Source organism: Aythya fuligula, chromosome 9 (assembly GCF_009819795.1).
Source record: "Aythya fuligula isolate bAytFul2 chromosome 9, bAytFul2.pri, whole genome shotgun sequence".
Taxonomy (NCBI): Eukaryota; Metazoa; Chordata; class Aves; order Anseriformes; family Anatidae; genus Aythya; species Aythya fuligula.
The window spans coordinates 20633690-20650492 of NC_045567.1; the positions used below are offsets into that span (position 1 = coordinate 20633690).

At 34.3% G+C, this 16803-nt stretch overlaps 1 protein-coding gene across 5 annotated transcripts in view; it reads right to left on the reverse strand.

Moving 5' to 3' along the window:
- NLGN1 (neuroligin 1) overlaps window positions 1–16803 on the reverse strand; it is a 373716-nt gene that overhangs the window by 176010 nt on the left and 180903 nt on the right. For all 5 annotated transcript variants that reach the window (XM_032193337.1, XM_032193336.1, XM_032193335.1 and 2 more), the window contains one exon: window positions 16472–16624. In XM_032193337.1, the coding sequence (XP_032049228.1) occupies window positions 16472–16624 (153 nt within the window). The remainder of the gene's footprint in view (window positions 1–16471; window positions 16625–16803) is intronic.

Genomic DNA, 16803 nt, shown 5'->3' on the forward strand with positions numbered 1-16803 from the left:
AGAAATCACAGCATCTCTGAAATACTAAAGAAAAGGCTGAATTGATTTTTACAAAGGATTGCCTTAGCCAGTGGCATACAAACCAGGCCTGAATTCACCTCAAATTCTGCTGCAATGGTAGGGTTAAAACATTTTAGTTGGAAGATTTATGTTGAGTAAGCCAGAAAGTACTGCAATCAGTAAAACTCAAAGAAAAAATAAAACAGAAAGGATCAAAATATAGCTGAGATTTTATAGAAGTGTAAAAGACCATTTAATTACTAAACAGTATTATTTCTTGCATGGAGTGTCATCCAGTATCAAGGGAAGCATGATGATATCTGTAACGGTATAAATTTCCAGGTAAATCTAGAAAGTCTTTCACTGTGACAGATCAGTAAAACAAAGCCAAAAATATTACAAAATGTCTGAATATTCCCAAAGGTCTGAAATACAAGCACTGCAAAATCAACAAGCTTTTGTGTAAGATAGATCAATCAAATTAATTTGGGAAATATGGAGCTGCAAGCACTGTAGGATGAATAGCATATAGCCTATCTGACTGAACTGCAGTTATTTATTCCTAGGACCTGCTTTTGCTGTAGATATAGGGTAAAACAGTAATGTTAAGGTCCTATCCTTCCTTAAATGCCCTAAAAGTTCTCATAAAATTCTGTTCCACCTTTATCAGACACCAAATCAGTATGTTGCCCGTGGCCAGGGTTAGGTTTGTATTGTGCTTGTGCCCTTATAAGAAGAACTTGCCCTTCATGTTTGATTGGAAACTCAAATATCTGTTTTGTTTCAAATTCCTCTGAGAAATCTTACTTTATAATGAATATAGTGTCAAGAAATGTCACTTATACATTGGCTTCCTCTATAAAAGATTTTTTTGGAACAAGCTGTGGTTGCACTGCAGTTCAGTAGTTCACTTTGTAACAGTAGCACTTTGTAACTCCACTTTGAGGAGGCTGGAGTCCCATAGGGAACTATTCTTTTTTCCAGTATATTTGACATGTTCAGCTGTTAGTGCTTATTATGGTCATTATGAGCTATTACTGCTCATTACGCTGTTAGGCAGATGACACCTAGATTTACTGAGCTAATGATGATGGGGGTGGGAGAACCTTTCTTTTAGATACACAAGTGATCAAAAAGGAGAGCTAAAATATCTTTGAGATGAGAGAAAGAAAAGGAGGTATTGAAAGAAACACTATACTTTTAAACTCAAAACACTGATAGAAAATCATGTATGCCATTTGGTATCATCTGTACACATGCCAGTTACATGCATCTCCCTCTGTTTTTCTCCCTACTAAGCTCTAGAAACCATATAACTCAACTACTGGAAACAACAATGAATCTAAGCTAATTAGAAGAATAATTCAGATATTACTGTTCTATTTTCTCTGTGCCATCCCTCATGCGATGACACATTTTACTTCAGCGACTTTCTTTACAGATACAATTTCAGATAGCCTTAGGCATTACAATTTAATTATTCTCTACAGCAAAAATAGAAATATTGGCATAGGCAGTTTCTGAAAATAATATTGAGAGCTATGCAGCAACAGGCCTGTCTGGAAAAACTATTTCAATTACATATTTGCTTTTTCCTTTTTCTATTAATGCAAATCATATACCATAAAAAAGTAGCAAACAATGTATGTCCCATAAAAATATACAGCACAGTGGCTGACCAATTAAATTGCTTAAATAACAGTTACCAATGTAGTCATTTTTTCTTCAATCATCATTATTTTCTTTTTAAAGACCTAGAGGCATTATTTGGGGGGAAAAATACAAGACTAGCTATAGACTAGCTATGATATTGGATTTCATTTCACTTGGAATTAAGCTTTTTATGGGAAGGACAAGAGATTAAACACAACTTTCTGTAAAATAGACGGATAATAATGCCAAATTTCTTGTTTCTCTTCTATTACTACTCCAAATGTAAGGATACAGCATACTCTAGCTTTCAGATCTACACAGGTCCTTTATTAACTTCCCTATGGGTCACACAATTCAACACAGCACTCAAGCTCCTTGACGTGAAATCCTGGAATAGAGTCTCTGAGGGTGCACCGTACTGCAATAGCTTTAAGTATTATGCACTCACTAGTGTAAAGTGCCTAGTATAAGCTGCAGGATCAAGGGAAAGGAAATGCCATTGCTACCTGCTATTTGGTGTAGAACAAGAAGCAAGTAATAATCTTTCCCCTCATGGTTTCCACTCAGCTGTGTACAGGCAGGCAGCGAGGCCAGCGTTCACTGGCTGAGAAACAAAACAAATGCGATCACAATGAAAATGTAGAATGAGATATATCTTACTAATCTGCTTGTTGCATTCCAGAAACCAAATAATTCGACAGTACATAGCTATAGTATAGGAAATCTCAGGTTAAAAGCCCCTCTCCCCCCCCCCCCTCTAATGAGACAAATGAGACAGTCATTAATAAATTGGTCAGGTACAACTGACAGATGGATAAATAATATGCAGGGGCATTAGAGTAATCTAGAGATAGGTTTAACAACCTGAGCATTTCTAGTATTGTCTAGTCTGCTCAGAAACTATTGTAAAGTGCAACAAAATATGTTGTTGTTTTTGTTTTTCCATACATCAAACCCAAACAGCTCATCACCACGTTGTGATACATCATACCAGCTCAAACTTACGGTGTGTCAGTTCTTTCCTGCTAGCCAAATTTTCAGCAGCAGCAATCACTAGAGAAAAAATTATAGAATAAATATGTATATCCTTCATGCTCTGACAGATCAAAATGGAAGTCTACTGTAAGTAGCAACAGCTTATATCAACTTCAAGTGGATATCATCATGACAGGAGCAATATAACATATAAATAAATATACATTCTGAATTAATTTCCTAATTTTTGCTGAAGAAATCTTCTGAGTAGTTTTTTTGCACTTGACTGAGCATTGTCTCATAGCTAATCCTGCACCAATAATTACTATCTAGTGCTTTCCTTGTGACTGGGTTAGTATTTTCCAAGAATTATATTGCCAGATGTCATAAATGCAGTGGACAATTACATCACATTACAAATACAGGGCTTGATCCAACACATTTAAAATTAATGATTTTTTTATTACCTGAAATTTGCCAGAATCAAGGCCACTATTAAAAGATATGGTCAGACTTTTGCTTTTGTGATAGAACTAATGTTATAGTATGTGATAATCTTGCAACTATCTTGTATGGAAAAAAAGTTAGTGTGAGTGTAGCTTTAATTGAAAAAAAAATGTTTTCAATGTACAATTTTTGTTTTTAAATAATTTTTACTGTTCTGGTCCAGTAAAATACTAAAAGGTTTTATTAGAATAATAAAGAACAAGAAATTATTTTTTCTATGTGACTTTAGAATAAGTAATATTTATTTTATAATAGATATATAAAAGAATTATGGCCAGATTGAAATCACACTTTTTCTACACTGAAAAAGATTCAAAAGGGAAAAATTTTGCCATTTCCATCAGAGCAAAATTTTGCTATTTTCTTCACTGTATTCTCCAAGGCTCAGATTCTATAAACATCTATTATATGTTAATTTTATACATGTAAGCAATCTAACTGCTATCAGTAGAACTCTCCACAGTCATAGCTAATCAGGAACAACAGAAATAACGAGCCATTTTAAAATCACAAAAACAATTTTAACAACAAAGACGAGGTATACAGAAAGAAGCATCGAACTCATTTTTTAAAGGGTCTAGACTTTCTACTCTACTCTTTCCATTTATCATTCTTTTGAGACAGCCTCCCTTCCATCCCAAATTGCCCTCTTGCTTCAGACTGATGTAAAGCCATGGTAGAATCACTGACATCTCTTTGGAGTTGCACTGTTGTGAGAGAAAAATTTAGGATTAGGAAATCTTTAAAAGCTTTTACTCAAGTGTTATTAAAGAAGGATGCTGAGGTTAGCCACATCCAGAAAGTGAGAATAAGCTGGACACCTGAGAGAACTGGATGACTGTTGCCCTCAGCAAGGAGCAATGTGCAAATGGCACAGCTTCAGACCTGAGAGCCCAGTTATAATTGTATTTGGAAAGTATAAGCAAAACTAAGAATCTTAAAAAGAAGTAGACATATTTCTAAAGAAAGAAATGATTTTCTACTTCTTTCTCGTGTAGGGAAACATGGAAATTATAACAAATGAGAACAGTGGGGTACAGTAGGAAATGTAATTTTATCTAATGGAATTAAAAGAAGCACTGATCTTTTTTAGTTATCATGTAACCTGCAATTTCGTTCCTGGTTTTGAGTAATCTCATATACTATTATAGTGCTTTCACGATCATCGTTACTCAGTACTTGATAAAAATCCCCTTCTACAGCATTGCGTGTTAATGATCAGAGCACTTTGAAGAAAATATTTAATAAACACACATTTAATGTTGCTTTAAACCACACGAAATGATAAAACACCTAGATTCTCCCTTTTTTTTCCTTTAGTATGACATAAGAATGTTTCCTTTCACAGCATAAAAAAAAAAGGAATTGCGAATTTTATTCTGCACCAAACAACTGATTGTTTGTTGTGCTGAGTGTTAGCGCTGACCCAGGTAGCAGTGTTTTATAGCCTGAAGATCAAAGAGCAGCTTACCCATCAAAATCACATTCAAGCCTTTGTTTATTACTCTCTTAACCTTTCATCTGCACTTCATGTGCTTTACACTGCACTGAAAAATACAAATATAAAACAATGTTCAGAAAGCACTGTTTTGGTGAGTGAGCTTTGTTTTTGCACTTATTTTAGTATTAACAAGTTCTTTCCTATTTTTTTTTTAAATTCTTTCATCACTAAAATCAGTTATAATCCTTCTGAAAACTGACGGATTTAATACATAGAATAAATTTTCTGCTTTCAGAAGAAAAAATGGAACTTTATTTTCATTTACCTGTGTGATATTTATGTTAAAGAGTCGATATTAATGCAAAACATAATGAAATAATGAGTTTTATCAGTAGCATTGCTTTCACTTTTTCATATTATTTTAAACTAACATTGTTTTAGAAGGATTTTTTTAAAGAAATGCATCAAAAGGTATCAGATGTATGTAAACACTCTCAAGGGAAAGGAAAACAAGACCATTTATCAGTTGTATTCTTAGAGAGAAATCCCCAAAGATGTCTCTAACACAGCCTTCTGTATGCTGCAAATTGTTAAGCACAGGACATTTAACCTGCTTTTTGCAACTGCTTCATTTTAAAGCATTTCACTACTTGCATTTACTGAGAAGCTGCTATTAAAAGCACCTTCAATCTGCTTTATACATGTCAATTGTAGAAAGCTATTAGCTGTAATTGGCAATTTCATTTTTTTTCCTTTTGCTGCTTTTAGTGTATGATCAGCTTCCAAGAAGTAAGGTTTCGGAATTTTGCTAATGTACCCTAAGCGATGTGTTCACCCATGGCGTAGGCAGGTTTTAGTTAAGAAATTGGTCTTCATCAACATGTGATTTTTCAATATGTGTCAAGAGATGTGAAAAAATAGGTGCTCAGGAATGGCAAAATGGTGTGGAAAAGACACAGTGAGATGAGTGAGAACACAGAGGAAACATCTTAGCATGATGAAAACAAAGGAAAAAAACAAAGCCAAATAGGTCATTGGTTGTTAGGCTGAACCTAAATAATTGGCATCAAACTAAAACAAGCCTACATTTCATGAGTGTAGGTTAAGTTTACGTTGGATTCCTTCTTAAAAGAAAAAGCAGGTGAAGAAGGGAGAGAAAAATCAGTCTTCCACTCACATAACTTGCAGGTATCGTTTAAAACTCAGAATCAGGAGCTCCTTACCAGAAAAAAAATTCCAATTGAAAAAATGACAGCATAAGACTTTACTTGATCCAACCTGTGACCATTTTATTCTTCATCCCTCAATATTTAATTTCTGGATAATACTAGGGTAACTGTGGGGTTTATCCACAGTTTCTTCGTCTTCTCAATAAACTGTTCTGGGTGACTATCCCCACTCTCCTGGAAGTGGCTGAACAGCTGCCTGCCGATAGGAAGCCATGAATGGATTCCTGGTTTCACTTTGCTTGTGCGCGCAGCTTTTGCTTTTCCTAGTGAACTTAGTCTCAACCCAGGAGTTCTCACACTGTTATCTCTCTGTTTCTCTCCCCCATCCCACTTGAGGATGATTTCCTGTGAAGATGACTGTTTTTGGAAAAATCTTCCTTATTCTATACAAGCTTAAATTGAAGCCAGTGAAAAGCAAACCCTTTCACATGCTTGTTTTCATTTCTTTTGGCTCCCTGCATATAGTGCATGCTTTGCAGTGGGAGGTTAAGAGCCACGTTCTGAATATGTTTCTGCTGGGTGCTGCAACTTTGCAGGATGACTTGAACAAGTAAGTATTAGCGGACACTGATCGTCAGAAGTAATTTTGTTTCTTTCAGAGTGAGATTGATTATCTTTCCCCAAGTTGTGCAGATCTCCAGGGAGGATACACTGAAGCACCACAGAGAACGCGATGATAAAAGGTTTTAAAGGACTCAAAAGTTTTAGCACCAGAAGACTGACTAAGCGCTTGTGTAAATGAAAAGTGCATACCTCATGACAAAAGCTCTGCTCTGTATAGCCAGGGAAAGGAACTTTGTTTATCTATTTATGTCATCCAACAACCAGCATTCAATCATTAATGGGAAATACACCTGCTCAGGCCCATTTTTCCAACACAAAAGCAGAGAAAGATCCACATAATGCTAGTACAATATTGAAAAATTTCCAGAGCTATGCTGGAACAATGTGACGAGCTGTATGGGGGTAGGCTACGAAGGTGCTTACAACAACAGGAATAAGAGAGAAAACCAAAGACATTGTGCCACTTTTCCTTGTCACTTGAGGCAGCAGCAGCAGAACTGCCATCTCCTTCACGGGCACTGCAGCAAGTGGCTCTCCTACAGGCACAGCATAGCTTCTTTGGTCCAGCACACAGTATTTTCTATTTGTGGCTGGTCATAGTGAGAATAGATAAGGTTCTAGCAAAGCTGAAGATCTTTTTATGACAGCTGCTTGCATGAGGTCTTGCTCTGTGGTAACCTGCAATGGGTCACAAAACAGCACTGTCTGCAGGAAGGTTTCTTTTCCATGTCTGCAAGATAATCCAAATTATTTCTGACCCTCTGCCACATCTTTGACACTACATCCATGCAATATTATTTTTTTCATATTTTGTATGTCTGAAGAAAAAAGATTAAAAGTATTTATTATATTTAAAACTCTTCAAAATTTTTGGTTCCACTACACCTGTTGAATATACTCCTGTTGGTAAATTTGTTTGCCCACAGTAATTACAAAAGAAACTTCAGAGGTTGAATTTTGTGATTGCTGGAAAATGAAGACAGAAACTTATTATCTAACCCTAACATTTAAAAAGCACCTTTCCAACTGGAGAAATCCCATATTAGAAAAGACCTACACTAGCAGGGTCAAGGCAAGTGAATTCTTTTTCCTTCTTTCTCCTTTAAAAATAAAATGTATGAAATAATAAGATCTTTTCCATTTTAAGTTCTCTTTTTAATATAAATTTAAGAAAGCTAATGAGAAACAAAACCCTATCAATGCACATACATACGACTGTTAACTACAACAGGAAAAACTTGGTAACAAAATGGTTTGTAAGCTTTGAACACACAGGATGTGCAAGCCTAGGAAGTGTTAAATGACAACATTTTAAATTACTGGAAAGAAATGGTGAAAAGAATGTTAATACTCTTTTTATTGTGAACATTTCCCTTTTAGTCTCTCATAAATTAGCCCTCCTAGTTAAGGACTATATAAAAGGGAAAGGAAAATATTTAGAGAATTTTTTTCAAAGAGGCATGTAATAATAAAGTGAGTAATTATAATAGCATTAGGACACTCAAGAGTGTATTTTACAGGGTCATTAATATGGTTCATGGATAGCTGAAAGCACATGGCCTTTGGCCTCATGCCTCACAACACACATGGGGCACACATTAATGGCTCTGTAAAGCACACCCTATTGTGTCTCAGTGCTTTAATAAAGCCTTGCAGATGAAATGCAAAACCATTTTCAGTTGAGCTACAGTACTTTGCTGAAGTTGAAAGGGAAATTACAGTCACAAAAGCAAATCAACTAATGTGCAATGCATTGTACTGACAAGTAGAGATGGAAACAAACTTTCTGGGGAAAAAAATAATTTACCCATATGCTTCTTGTTCAAATCAGTAAGATGATGCCAATAAATGCTTGAAGTCGCATGACATTAAAACTTAAATAAGGAAAACAGGTTAGGGACACATTTGCCTTCTCTTTTTGAATTTCTTTGGCATTATACCATTTCTATACTTTTGTTTTGTACTTCTGTACTGAACACTTCATTATCACCTAATTAAAAACAAAGCAATCTAAAAATATTTTAGAGCATACTCCTGGCAATGGAAAATTGCTCAGCCAGAATCCTGGTGAAAAGTGTTGAAAAGATGAGTAAATTATAAGGAATATGGGAGATTTCATGAAATCAACATTCACCGGCAGACAAATATACAGCAAAAATCATTTTAAAATCAGTAGATTTCTTGAACATGTACTGAACCCCTCAGAGAAAGACTACTCACCATTTTTTTATTCTATTTCATTAAAATTTTGGCACATAAAGAGTGAAATATTACTGCAGAATAATGAAAAAAATAATAATTTCTGCCCTGATTGTCATTTTGAGCAATGATACATGAAGAAATTTCCAACAGTTGAGATATGTCACCTTACTTTTTTCAAAGATGTTTAGCTTGCAACACTTACAACACAAGAGAGACTCAAAACACTTTGATAAAGATGTTAGTATCTCTTATTTGTGTTTTGTTGAAGGCTGTTTTCATATTCGCTTAATAAGGGGTTTTAACCAATATCCACCATTTAAAATGGCCTTTTGAAGACCTTCACCTAGAAGTTTGTTGTGCAGTGCATGTAATCAAATTTAATTTTCAATAAAATAATATTTATTTTTTTCAGTGTATCATGGAATGTGAGAAATCAGTATATCAAGCAATGCAGTCTTATATATATTCCAGTTGGAAAGTAATGCAAAGTGCTATATTTTAGCGTACATTTCTTCTGTGTTAGCTAAGGTGGTCATTTGCACACAGATCACCCATTAAATTGAAGAAAGAATTTAGGACCTATACTGCTGCCAAGAGAGTTTGGGGTCCTTAAATCTAGTGCTCGCATTACTCTTTTTAGCTGTTAAAAAGTTCTGTTACAACCTTAAAATACAGATCTTGTTCAATTGATTCAAAATTATCATAAGGCATTACATCAAAGACCATCAGTATTTGAGTTACTACCACTATGTGTAAACTACATTGCACACACACAAAACATAAAAATTGAGCAATATTAAGCATTTGAAATGTGTGAAAAATGAGAGTAACATTTCAACATTTGCAAATGAGATTCCTGCCAAGTTATCTATTGCTACCAAGGTTGAACAGTATACAGAATTGCTTCATTTTAACTTCAGAAAACTTGACACCATTTAAATATATGTAATAAAACAAAATGAGCTGGGACTTCAGAAGCATGCTATCTTCATGTCCTGCTACTTCTATAAAAAGTTTCAAATGAATCTTCATTTGCTTCATTTGGGCATGAATTGGAGGTCAGGGAAGGCACAGTGTAAAACTTAGGAATGAAGAGCACCTGGTCCACTGAGTTTGGGTACAGATCTAGCCTAGACATTGAGCTGTGGCATATTTCTTACTATCTTCCTACCTTGGTTGAAAATCAGAATATTGGAAACTCAAAGGATTATTTCAGTGTTGGAATACTCTGCAGTGAGATCAGATTGCAACAAAGTCCTAATTCATCCCCAACTCTTGGCTTGCAAAAAGACAGATCCTTTCCTGGGACGTCTGGCATCCTGGTAAAAGCAGGGCAGGCTAAATTATGTTTGCTTGTAAGGACAGGGCCAAGTCTGGCATCCTGACAGGTCTGCTGTCACACGACAACACACAAAGGCTTGGGATGTTGTATAGTATATAATACAGGTTATTTTGTAGACATGAAACATCTGTAATATTGTAGAATGGAGGTTTTGCACATGGATCAATGATAGCGTTAAACTAATTTAGTCAGGTGTTACTTGAAGGAACGTGAAGGTAGAAATACATATCTAGATGGTAAGAATTACAAATACCTTCACGTAGGATAATTGGGTCAAAGATTTTGATATTTTCTGAGGCAGTAAGATGTCTATAATTTGTCTTCAGTGAACGCTTTCTCCTTCTTATTTTGCAAATATTATCAAGTTGAAGTTTATTATGAGCTCAAAGATTAGTCTGCTATTTGGAAAAACTGGAATATTTTTATTATATGATTAAATATTGATCAAGGGAACTTATCTTACCAAAAATTAATTTCTCTTTACAGAAATGGCATAAACTGCTCTTATGCCAAAATGAATAGTTTTTAAATTTGCTATTTGTTATTTTTCTGTTTACCAAAAAGAAGTCTAGTGACAAACATTAGAATAAAACTGTTACTTAAAGTGTGCCTGTACCAAGATGGAAACCTATTCAGTGGCAAACAAAATGATGTCTTTGTGGCCTGAAAAATAAAGAAACACATATATAGCCATCTATCTAAGCAGATGGATAATGTCAATTTGTTGTGCTAGAAAAAGCACAAATAGAAAAGAAATGGTTCATTTTAAAAGTGCACTATATATTCAGGGTTCCCATTTCATAAATATCTTGCCTGCTGTGCACTGCAGTTGACCCTTTAAACATATCTAGTCAATAACCTATTGTTTACTGCAAGTCCATTTTGTCATTTTGATGGTACAGCTTCAAGTGTGGCAATCTTCCTTTCTCTGCTTCACTGCATACACGACTCCCTTTGGCTGGTACTAGCTCACAAAAAAGCCAGTAAAATGTCATTAATTAGAGCTGGTTTGAGATCCAAATGCTAATTCTATTAACGGACCTATGAAATTAGGACACTGTAAATCTAGATGAGCTATGCCTGGGTGTCCTGCAATCTGGGCTGACCAGAGATTACCTACTATATTAAATAAGAATTGTCTAATATATTATTAGAATTTCAAGTATGTGTAAATCAAACCATGCGAAGTACATCACAAGAGGGAATAGACAACTGCAAAGTGCTTTCTTTCTTAGCCTCTTCTATTTATCCAGCATCAAATTCATTTGGAGTGTTTCATCCCGTGAAACAGTAATGGCCAAGGATAAGGTGGGATCAGATAAGGCCTTCTGGGCAAATTCTCTGCTGTGTAACCCCAAAATGATAAAAAATCATTTATAAACACTTAATAACTACAACTCTATTGGAAACTTGTCTCCATTAGAGGATCTCCAAAAGTATTTATGAATTACATTCTTTATATGTTCTTCCAATTCAGAAAACTTAAATGAATTATTTTTAACTTCACGTTTTGATGTGTTTTGTTATTAATTTCTCATCTTTACTTTAAAAGTAATGTACTTTTAATTAGGCAATAATATATAATTTTTTATTCATCTATCATTTTTACTCAAACATATTAGGAAAGCGAGAATAGAAAAAAGCTCATCAGAGACCCTTTGGTAGTACAGCAAAGCCAGAATAAAGTGCCATCTCCTGACAACACCTTTAATGTTTCATAAAAAGATAATGGATGTGCTTGTCACTGATGTTAATGATCAAACATTTTCCCAGTTTTACTGGATATTAAATTGTGAACTATAAAAGAAAACTCCACAGTCTAAGCAACGTAGCAAAAAGAATCCTACTGCTTTTTTATTATTATTTTTTATTTTTTATCTCCTCTGATGTCTAACTAACATAAACCTTATTCCATTGCTACTTAAACTGAATAGTCACTATGACGTAGGTGGATGAAGTTTACTTCTATTAAAGTTAAGAGGTTTATTTTCAGAAGCCAAGACAACCCTCCAGGTTGCAGAACAGGGCATGATGGGTTATATGTGCAAAATTGCTTAAGTGACAGGACACTAATTCATCACAGTATCTTTAAGAAGTTGACTAAAGCTTTTCTAATCTTCATAAAGCAATTTTTGAAAGGGTTAAGTCTAAAATTACTGGATGGTTTTGAACATCTATTGAACAAAGTGAAAATATATTAGAAAAATATCTTCTTTTTAATATTTTCAGTAGCATTACCATAATGGAAAATTAAAGAGGCAAGATGGGAGGAAAAAAAAAACAACTATCTGATGGTAACAACACAAGGTAAATGATTACCAAAATGAGGATCAATCAGTTTAACAGAGTAACACTGAAGAAATCACACCTACTTTGAAAGCACTGAAAAAAATATATTTTTTATTTTTTTTATTTTTTTAATTTTCTGTTCTACTTGGAAGGAGGAAAGAAAATCAGAACAGAACTAGACAATATCATCCAATCAGAAAAACAAACAAACAAACTAGGATAACTGTTTTCTACTCAATTGTCTACTCAATTATCTATGAACTGATAGATAGGTAGATATTATCTACCAAAAATATCTACCAACTAACAGGTGACAATAATGCAGTTAGTCTTGAATTAACAGTGTCTTCCCTCTCCTCAAAAGAGAAAACTGCTTATAACTAAAGGACGTTGACCAAGACAATCTCATTTATGGGTGTACATTCATTTTGGCATAATTTATAGTCTTACAGTTACAGACTGTTTGCTTTCCCAATGCAAATGTTATTCAGAATGCCAAATGGAAAATATAAAATACGTATATTTTTTCTTTTTTCTTACTTTATAAACATCTTCCAACCCACATCCTTAGAATGACAGTTTACTGCCACATAAAGAGGAAAAAATTGGGAAATTTAAAGCACTGCTTAACCTAGAGATTCCTCTGAATCATTCTTCCATCCCCCTATTCAATTTAATTGTGAGCTGCATTAAAAGTGTTTTTCTTTCAGTTCTATTAAATTCCTGTGGTTAAAAGATAATAAAGAGCTAGAAATATAAATTAATAAAATTAATAAAAGAATACGCAGTCTGCATAAATCTGTTCCCTCCCTTCTCTTCCTTCTTGGAAACTTAAGCTAAAGGAGAAGCAGCCAATACTGACCCAAAACGTTCTCCTTTTCTAAAAATACCTTTCAGAAGAAAGAACATAGAAAACAGCATTGGTACTATTAAATCTGTCTATCACAATCTGTTCTGGATGTTAAATATATTTCATTTATAATCCTTTTACATTTATTTTATGAAATTTAAATAATAAAAATTGCTTTTTACCAGTTGGAGATATTTTAAATAAACATTTCAAGTCTTAAATTAGTTGAGTTCAAAATTGAAACTGGTTTTTACATCCGTCCTTTCCTAAAAACAAGTGATAAAAATATTTCTGCACTTACTTCTATGCTGTCCTTCAAGGATATTAGACCACTCATACAGTATTTCTCACTAGACAAGATTGCTTGCACAAGACTTGCATTTAAAGAGATTCTAATGAAGATATAAAAAGCCTGTTTCCAATGGCTTCTTTCTGAGTAGTCCCAGAGTTTCCAGGGCAAACAATTCTCTTTTCCATCTTATCAATATCTAAGGAAAAATTTTAACAGACTTTCATTCTCAGACTTCCTTCAGATAAAGACAATATTGAGCCAGAGAACTCACAGGACTTTTGTTTGTTTTTTAACTGCACTTGCTTCGTACTTCAATTTTTATCATTATTTTCTCTTTACCAATGAGATTTCACTTTCAAGTGTTCTAAAATTCTAGTAAGGAGCAATCTTGCATCTCCATAAAATGTAGGTCCTAAAGGAGAGTAGTCTATAGGACAAGGATTGTTTCGGATCAGAAGAATATTAAAATATTCTGAATTGCACCTAAAGCTGTCTACAATGGTACTGAAGAGTACCAAAAGGAATCTAATACATATGCATACTAATGCATATCCTCCCTTCCCATCACTATCTGTCTGGAAGAAAATATTTCTGTTGCAGCCCTAAACATTTATTTAACTGGCTTCCTTGTTAAGAAATGTCACTGTGTGAATCCTGGAAAAACAATGGCAGAACTTCTAGTGCTCACTCACACAGATCACCTACATTTAAACATACATCCGTAAAGACTGATAAAAGAAAACCAGACCAACAAAGGTCACATGAAAATGAGAATATAGACTACATCTATATGTCCCTACATCTTCACATGTGGACAAAGGAAGTAAAGTCCTGTACAGCCAAGCATTTTAAACAGCAATTAATTGACATTAGTTCTCATGCAAGACAGTGAAGGTCAATCTCTCACCTTATGGGATGTGAGTCAGGTAAGAGAAACTGAGAATTTGTCAGCTGAGTGTTTGTAAAACCCCATCTTATTTAATGTGACTGCAAATGGTAATGATCTGCCATATAGTGACGAACAAGAATTTCTCTATGCTGATGAACAAGAGTTTCAACAACAAAAATAAAAGTTGATATCTAGTATGATTACACAAAAGTCCAACTTTGAGGCTAACTTACACAGTTATCTAACCACCAGGAAACATAAAGAAAGCCAGAAGAAAATGCAAAGTGTGCAGATTTTCTTTTTTGATTACTAGTCTGTTTCTACACTGCCTATTTAGAGATGCCATCATTATTTATTTAATACATGGCAGGTAAGCATCGTACCAGGTACAAAATACATGACTGACTTCTGCTTTCAGTTAAAAGGTACATTTATTATACTAAGAAAACCCTACAAGCTTGACACAGGGTTATTTTAGCTGAGTTGAAGGTAATTTCAAGTATTCATACCAATCATTGGATTCTGCTGTGAGTTTTAGCGGTTTTAATGTAATAGGTCCCACTTAAAAGAAAATTAGGTCTCTGCCCCTTGAGGCTCTGTAAAGACCACAAAGCCCAAAGAACCACAAAAGCACGAACATAAATGAAATCCTCCTAAGCTCAATAAGATGTTAGCAGTTGGTTACCTCAGGGATCAGTGTTAAAATTACAAAAGGAAAAGCCATTACCATCAACAAATGAGAATTAATTCTCATCTTTCAAGCAACTAGCACTTTCAAACGCTGCAACTACAAGTGAATTGAGGAATTTGAATATATAATTCATAAAAATAAACAATGCTTTCAGATAATAGCTACTGTATTACTGGACAGAATACCCTACTAGTACATAACACGGATAAATGTTCAAAACTTCAAGGACAGGAGGACTGGTATAAAAATAAAATATCGATTACAGACACAGATTGCAGATTATTAACTGCAGCACTAATATATGCCTCAGGGCTTGAAGTAAATAGGCAGACAGGAGAAGGGAGAAAAACATACGAAATATGAGGATTTCCTTGCTTAAAGAAGAACATCACAAATGAAACCTCCAACTGAATACTAAGGATACTAACTGGAAGCCAAATAACATTTATGATCTTTCTGGAAAATAAAAAAACACACGTAAAACACAACTACAATAGACAATAGACTGTTTTTCAAAATCTAGGTTAAAATCTTCTATTCCCATCAAAGATTCCATCAAGACACTTTGTTAAGTATCTTCATGCACAAAATTTTAATACATATGAAGCCACTGGAGATAAGTCATCCAGATGAGCAAGCCAGAACAAATAAATTCAGGTATCATGCTAAATGAGTTTAGAACATGAAGAAACAGAGCACCAATGAAATAAAATGATCATACAAAAGAAAATCAGAGTAGCAGACATTGCTGTTGCCTGCAATATTGACCCAGAAACAACTTGCTGCTCTGAATGGCACCTATCTTATCAAGCCACGTCAGATATTACAGGGAACACTCATATACACGTGCAAGTATTATGAAATTACTATACTGACTTCCATAATATCCCAGAATTGAATTCCTACTTTCAGGAGCCTTAGCAAGAAGTTTGTCAGTAGAGTATGCAGAACAAAAGAAACAATCATGCAATTGTCACAAGAACTGTCAAATGTGAATTGTATATATGACTAAAGTGAATAAATAGCAAAGTGGTGTGTGTTTTTTTTTTTTTTTTTTTAAGAAAGAAATGCAAGCTACCAGAAGCATACCACTTGCCTACCAACAGCATAAGCATATCCTATTCACCAAGTTTGAAACAATCAAAGGTGACTATTCACTTTCCAACTTGTCTGAGAAAGCAAACAAATATATATATATATATTTAACCTGTCTATGAAGTAAAGCATTGCTGCTATTCACAGAAAAGAAAAAAAAAAGCAAAAAAGAAAAACAACAAAAAAACACTTCCATCTGAACAGCTTAGCAATAGAAACACTTGTTTCACACCATTAAATGCAAAGCATGACAGAGGTTCTTTCAGATAACACTTGCAATGCCATTTTATCTCATCCCCAGAATAAAAATCTTTTTTTGACAAATTTGTAAACCCCCAAAAAACAGTAACAATAATAATAGTAATAATAAAAAAGTACGTTCTCACCTATAGCATGAATTGCATTACAGATTACAGATACCAGGGATTAATGGAAAGCTGAAAGCTTCTTACCAAGTACCCCAAGGCGATAGTTGACTGTGATGACTATCACATTCCCATAACTTGCTAGAACACTGCCATCATATAAATTTCCAGTGCCTTCCATGTAGGACCCTCCATGAATATACACCATCACAGGCTTAGGTCCCCCACTGTCCCGAATGTCTGGAAAAAAATATTAAGACAAATTTTATCTCAAGAAAGTACCAAAAAAAAAAAAAAAAAAAAGATGCATGCAATACATATACATATACATATTTAGTGAGGTTATTTTTCTTGAAGTGTTTCTCAAGCAACATCTTTTACAAAAGGAAATGGGCAGATAGGAGTATTTCTTTGTGACT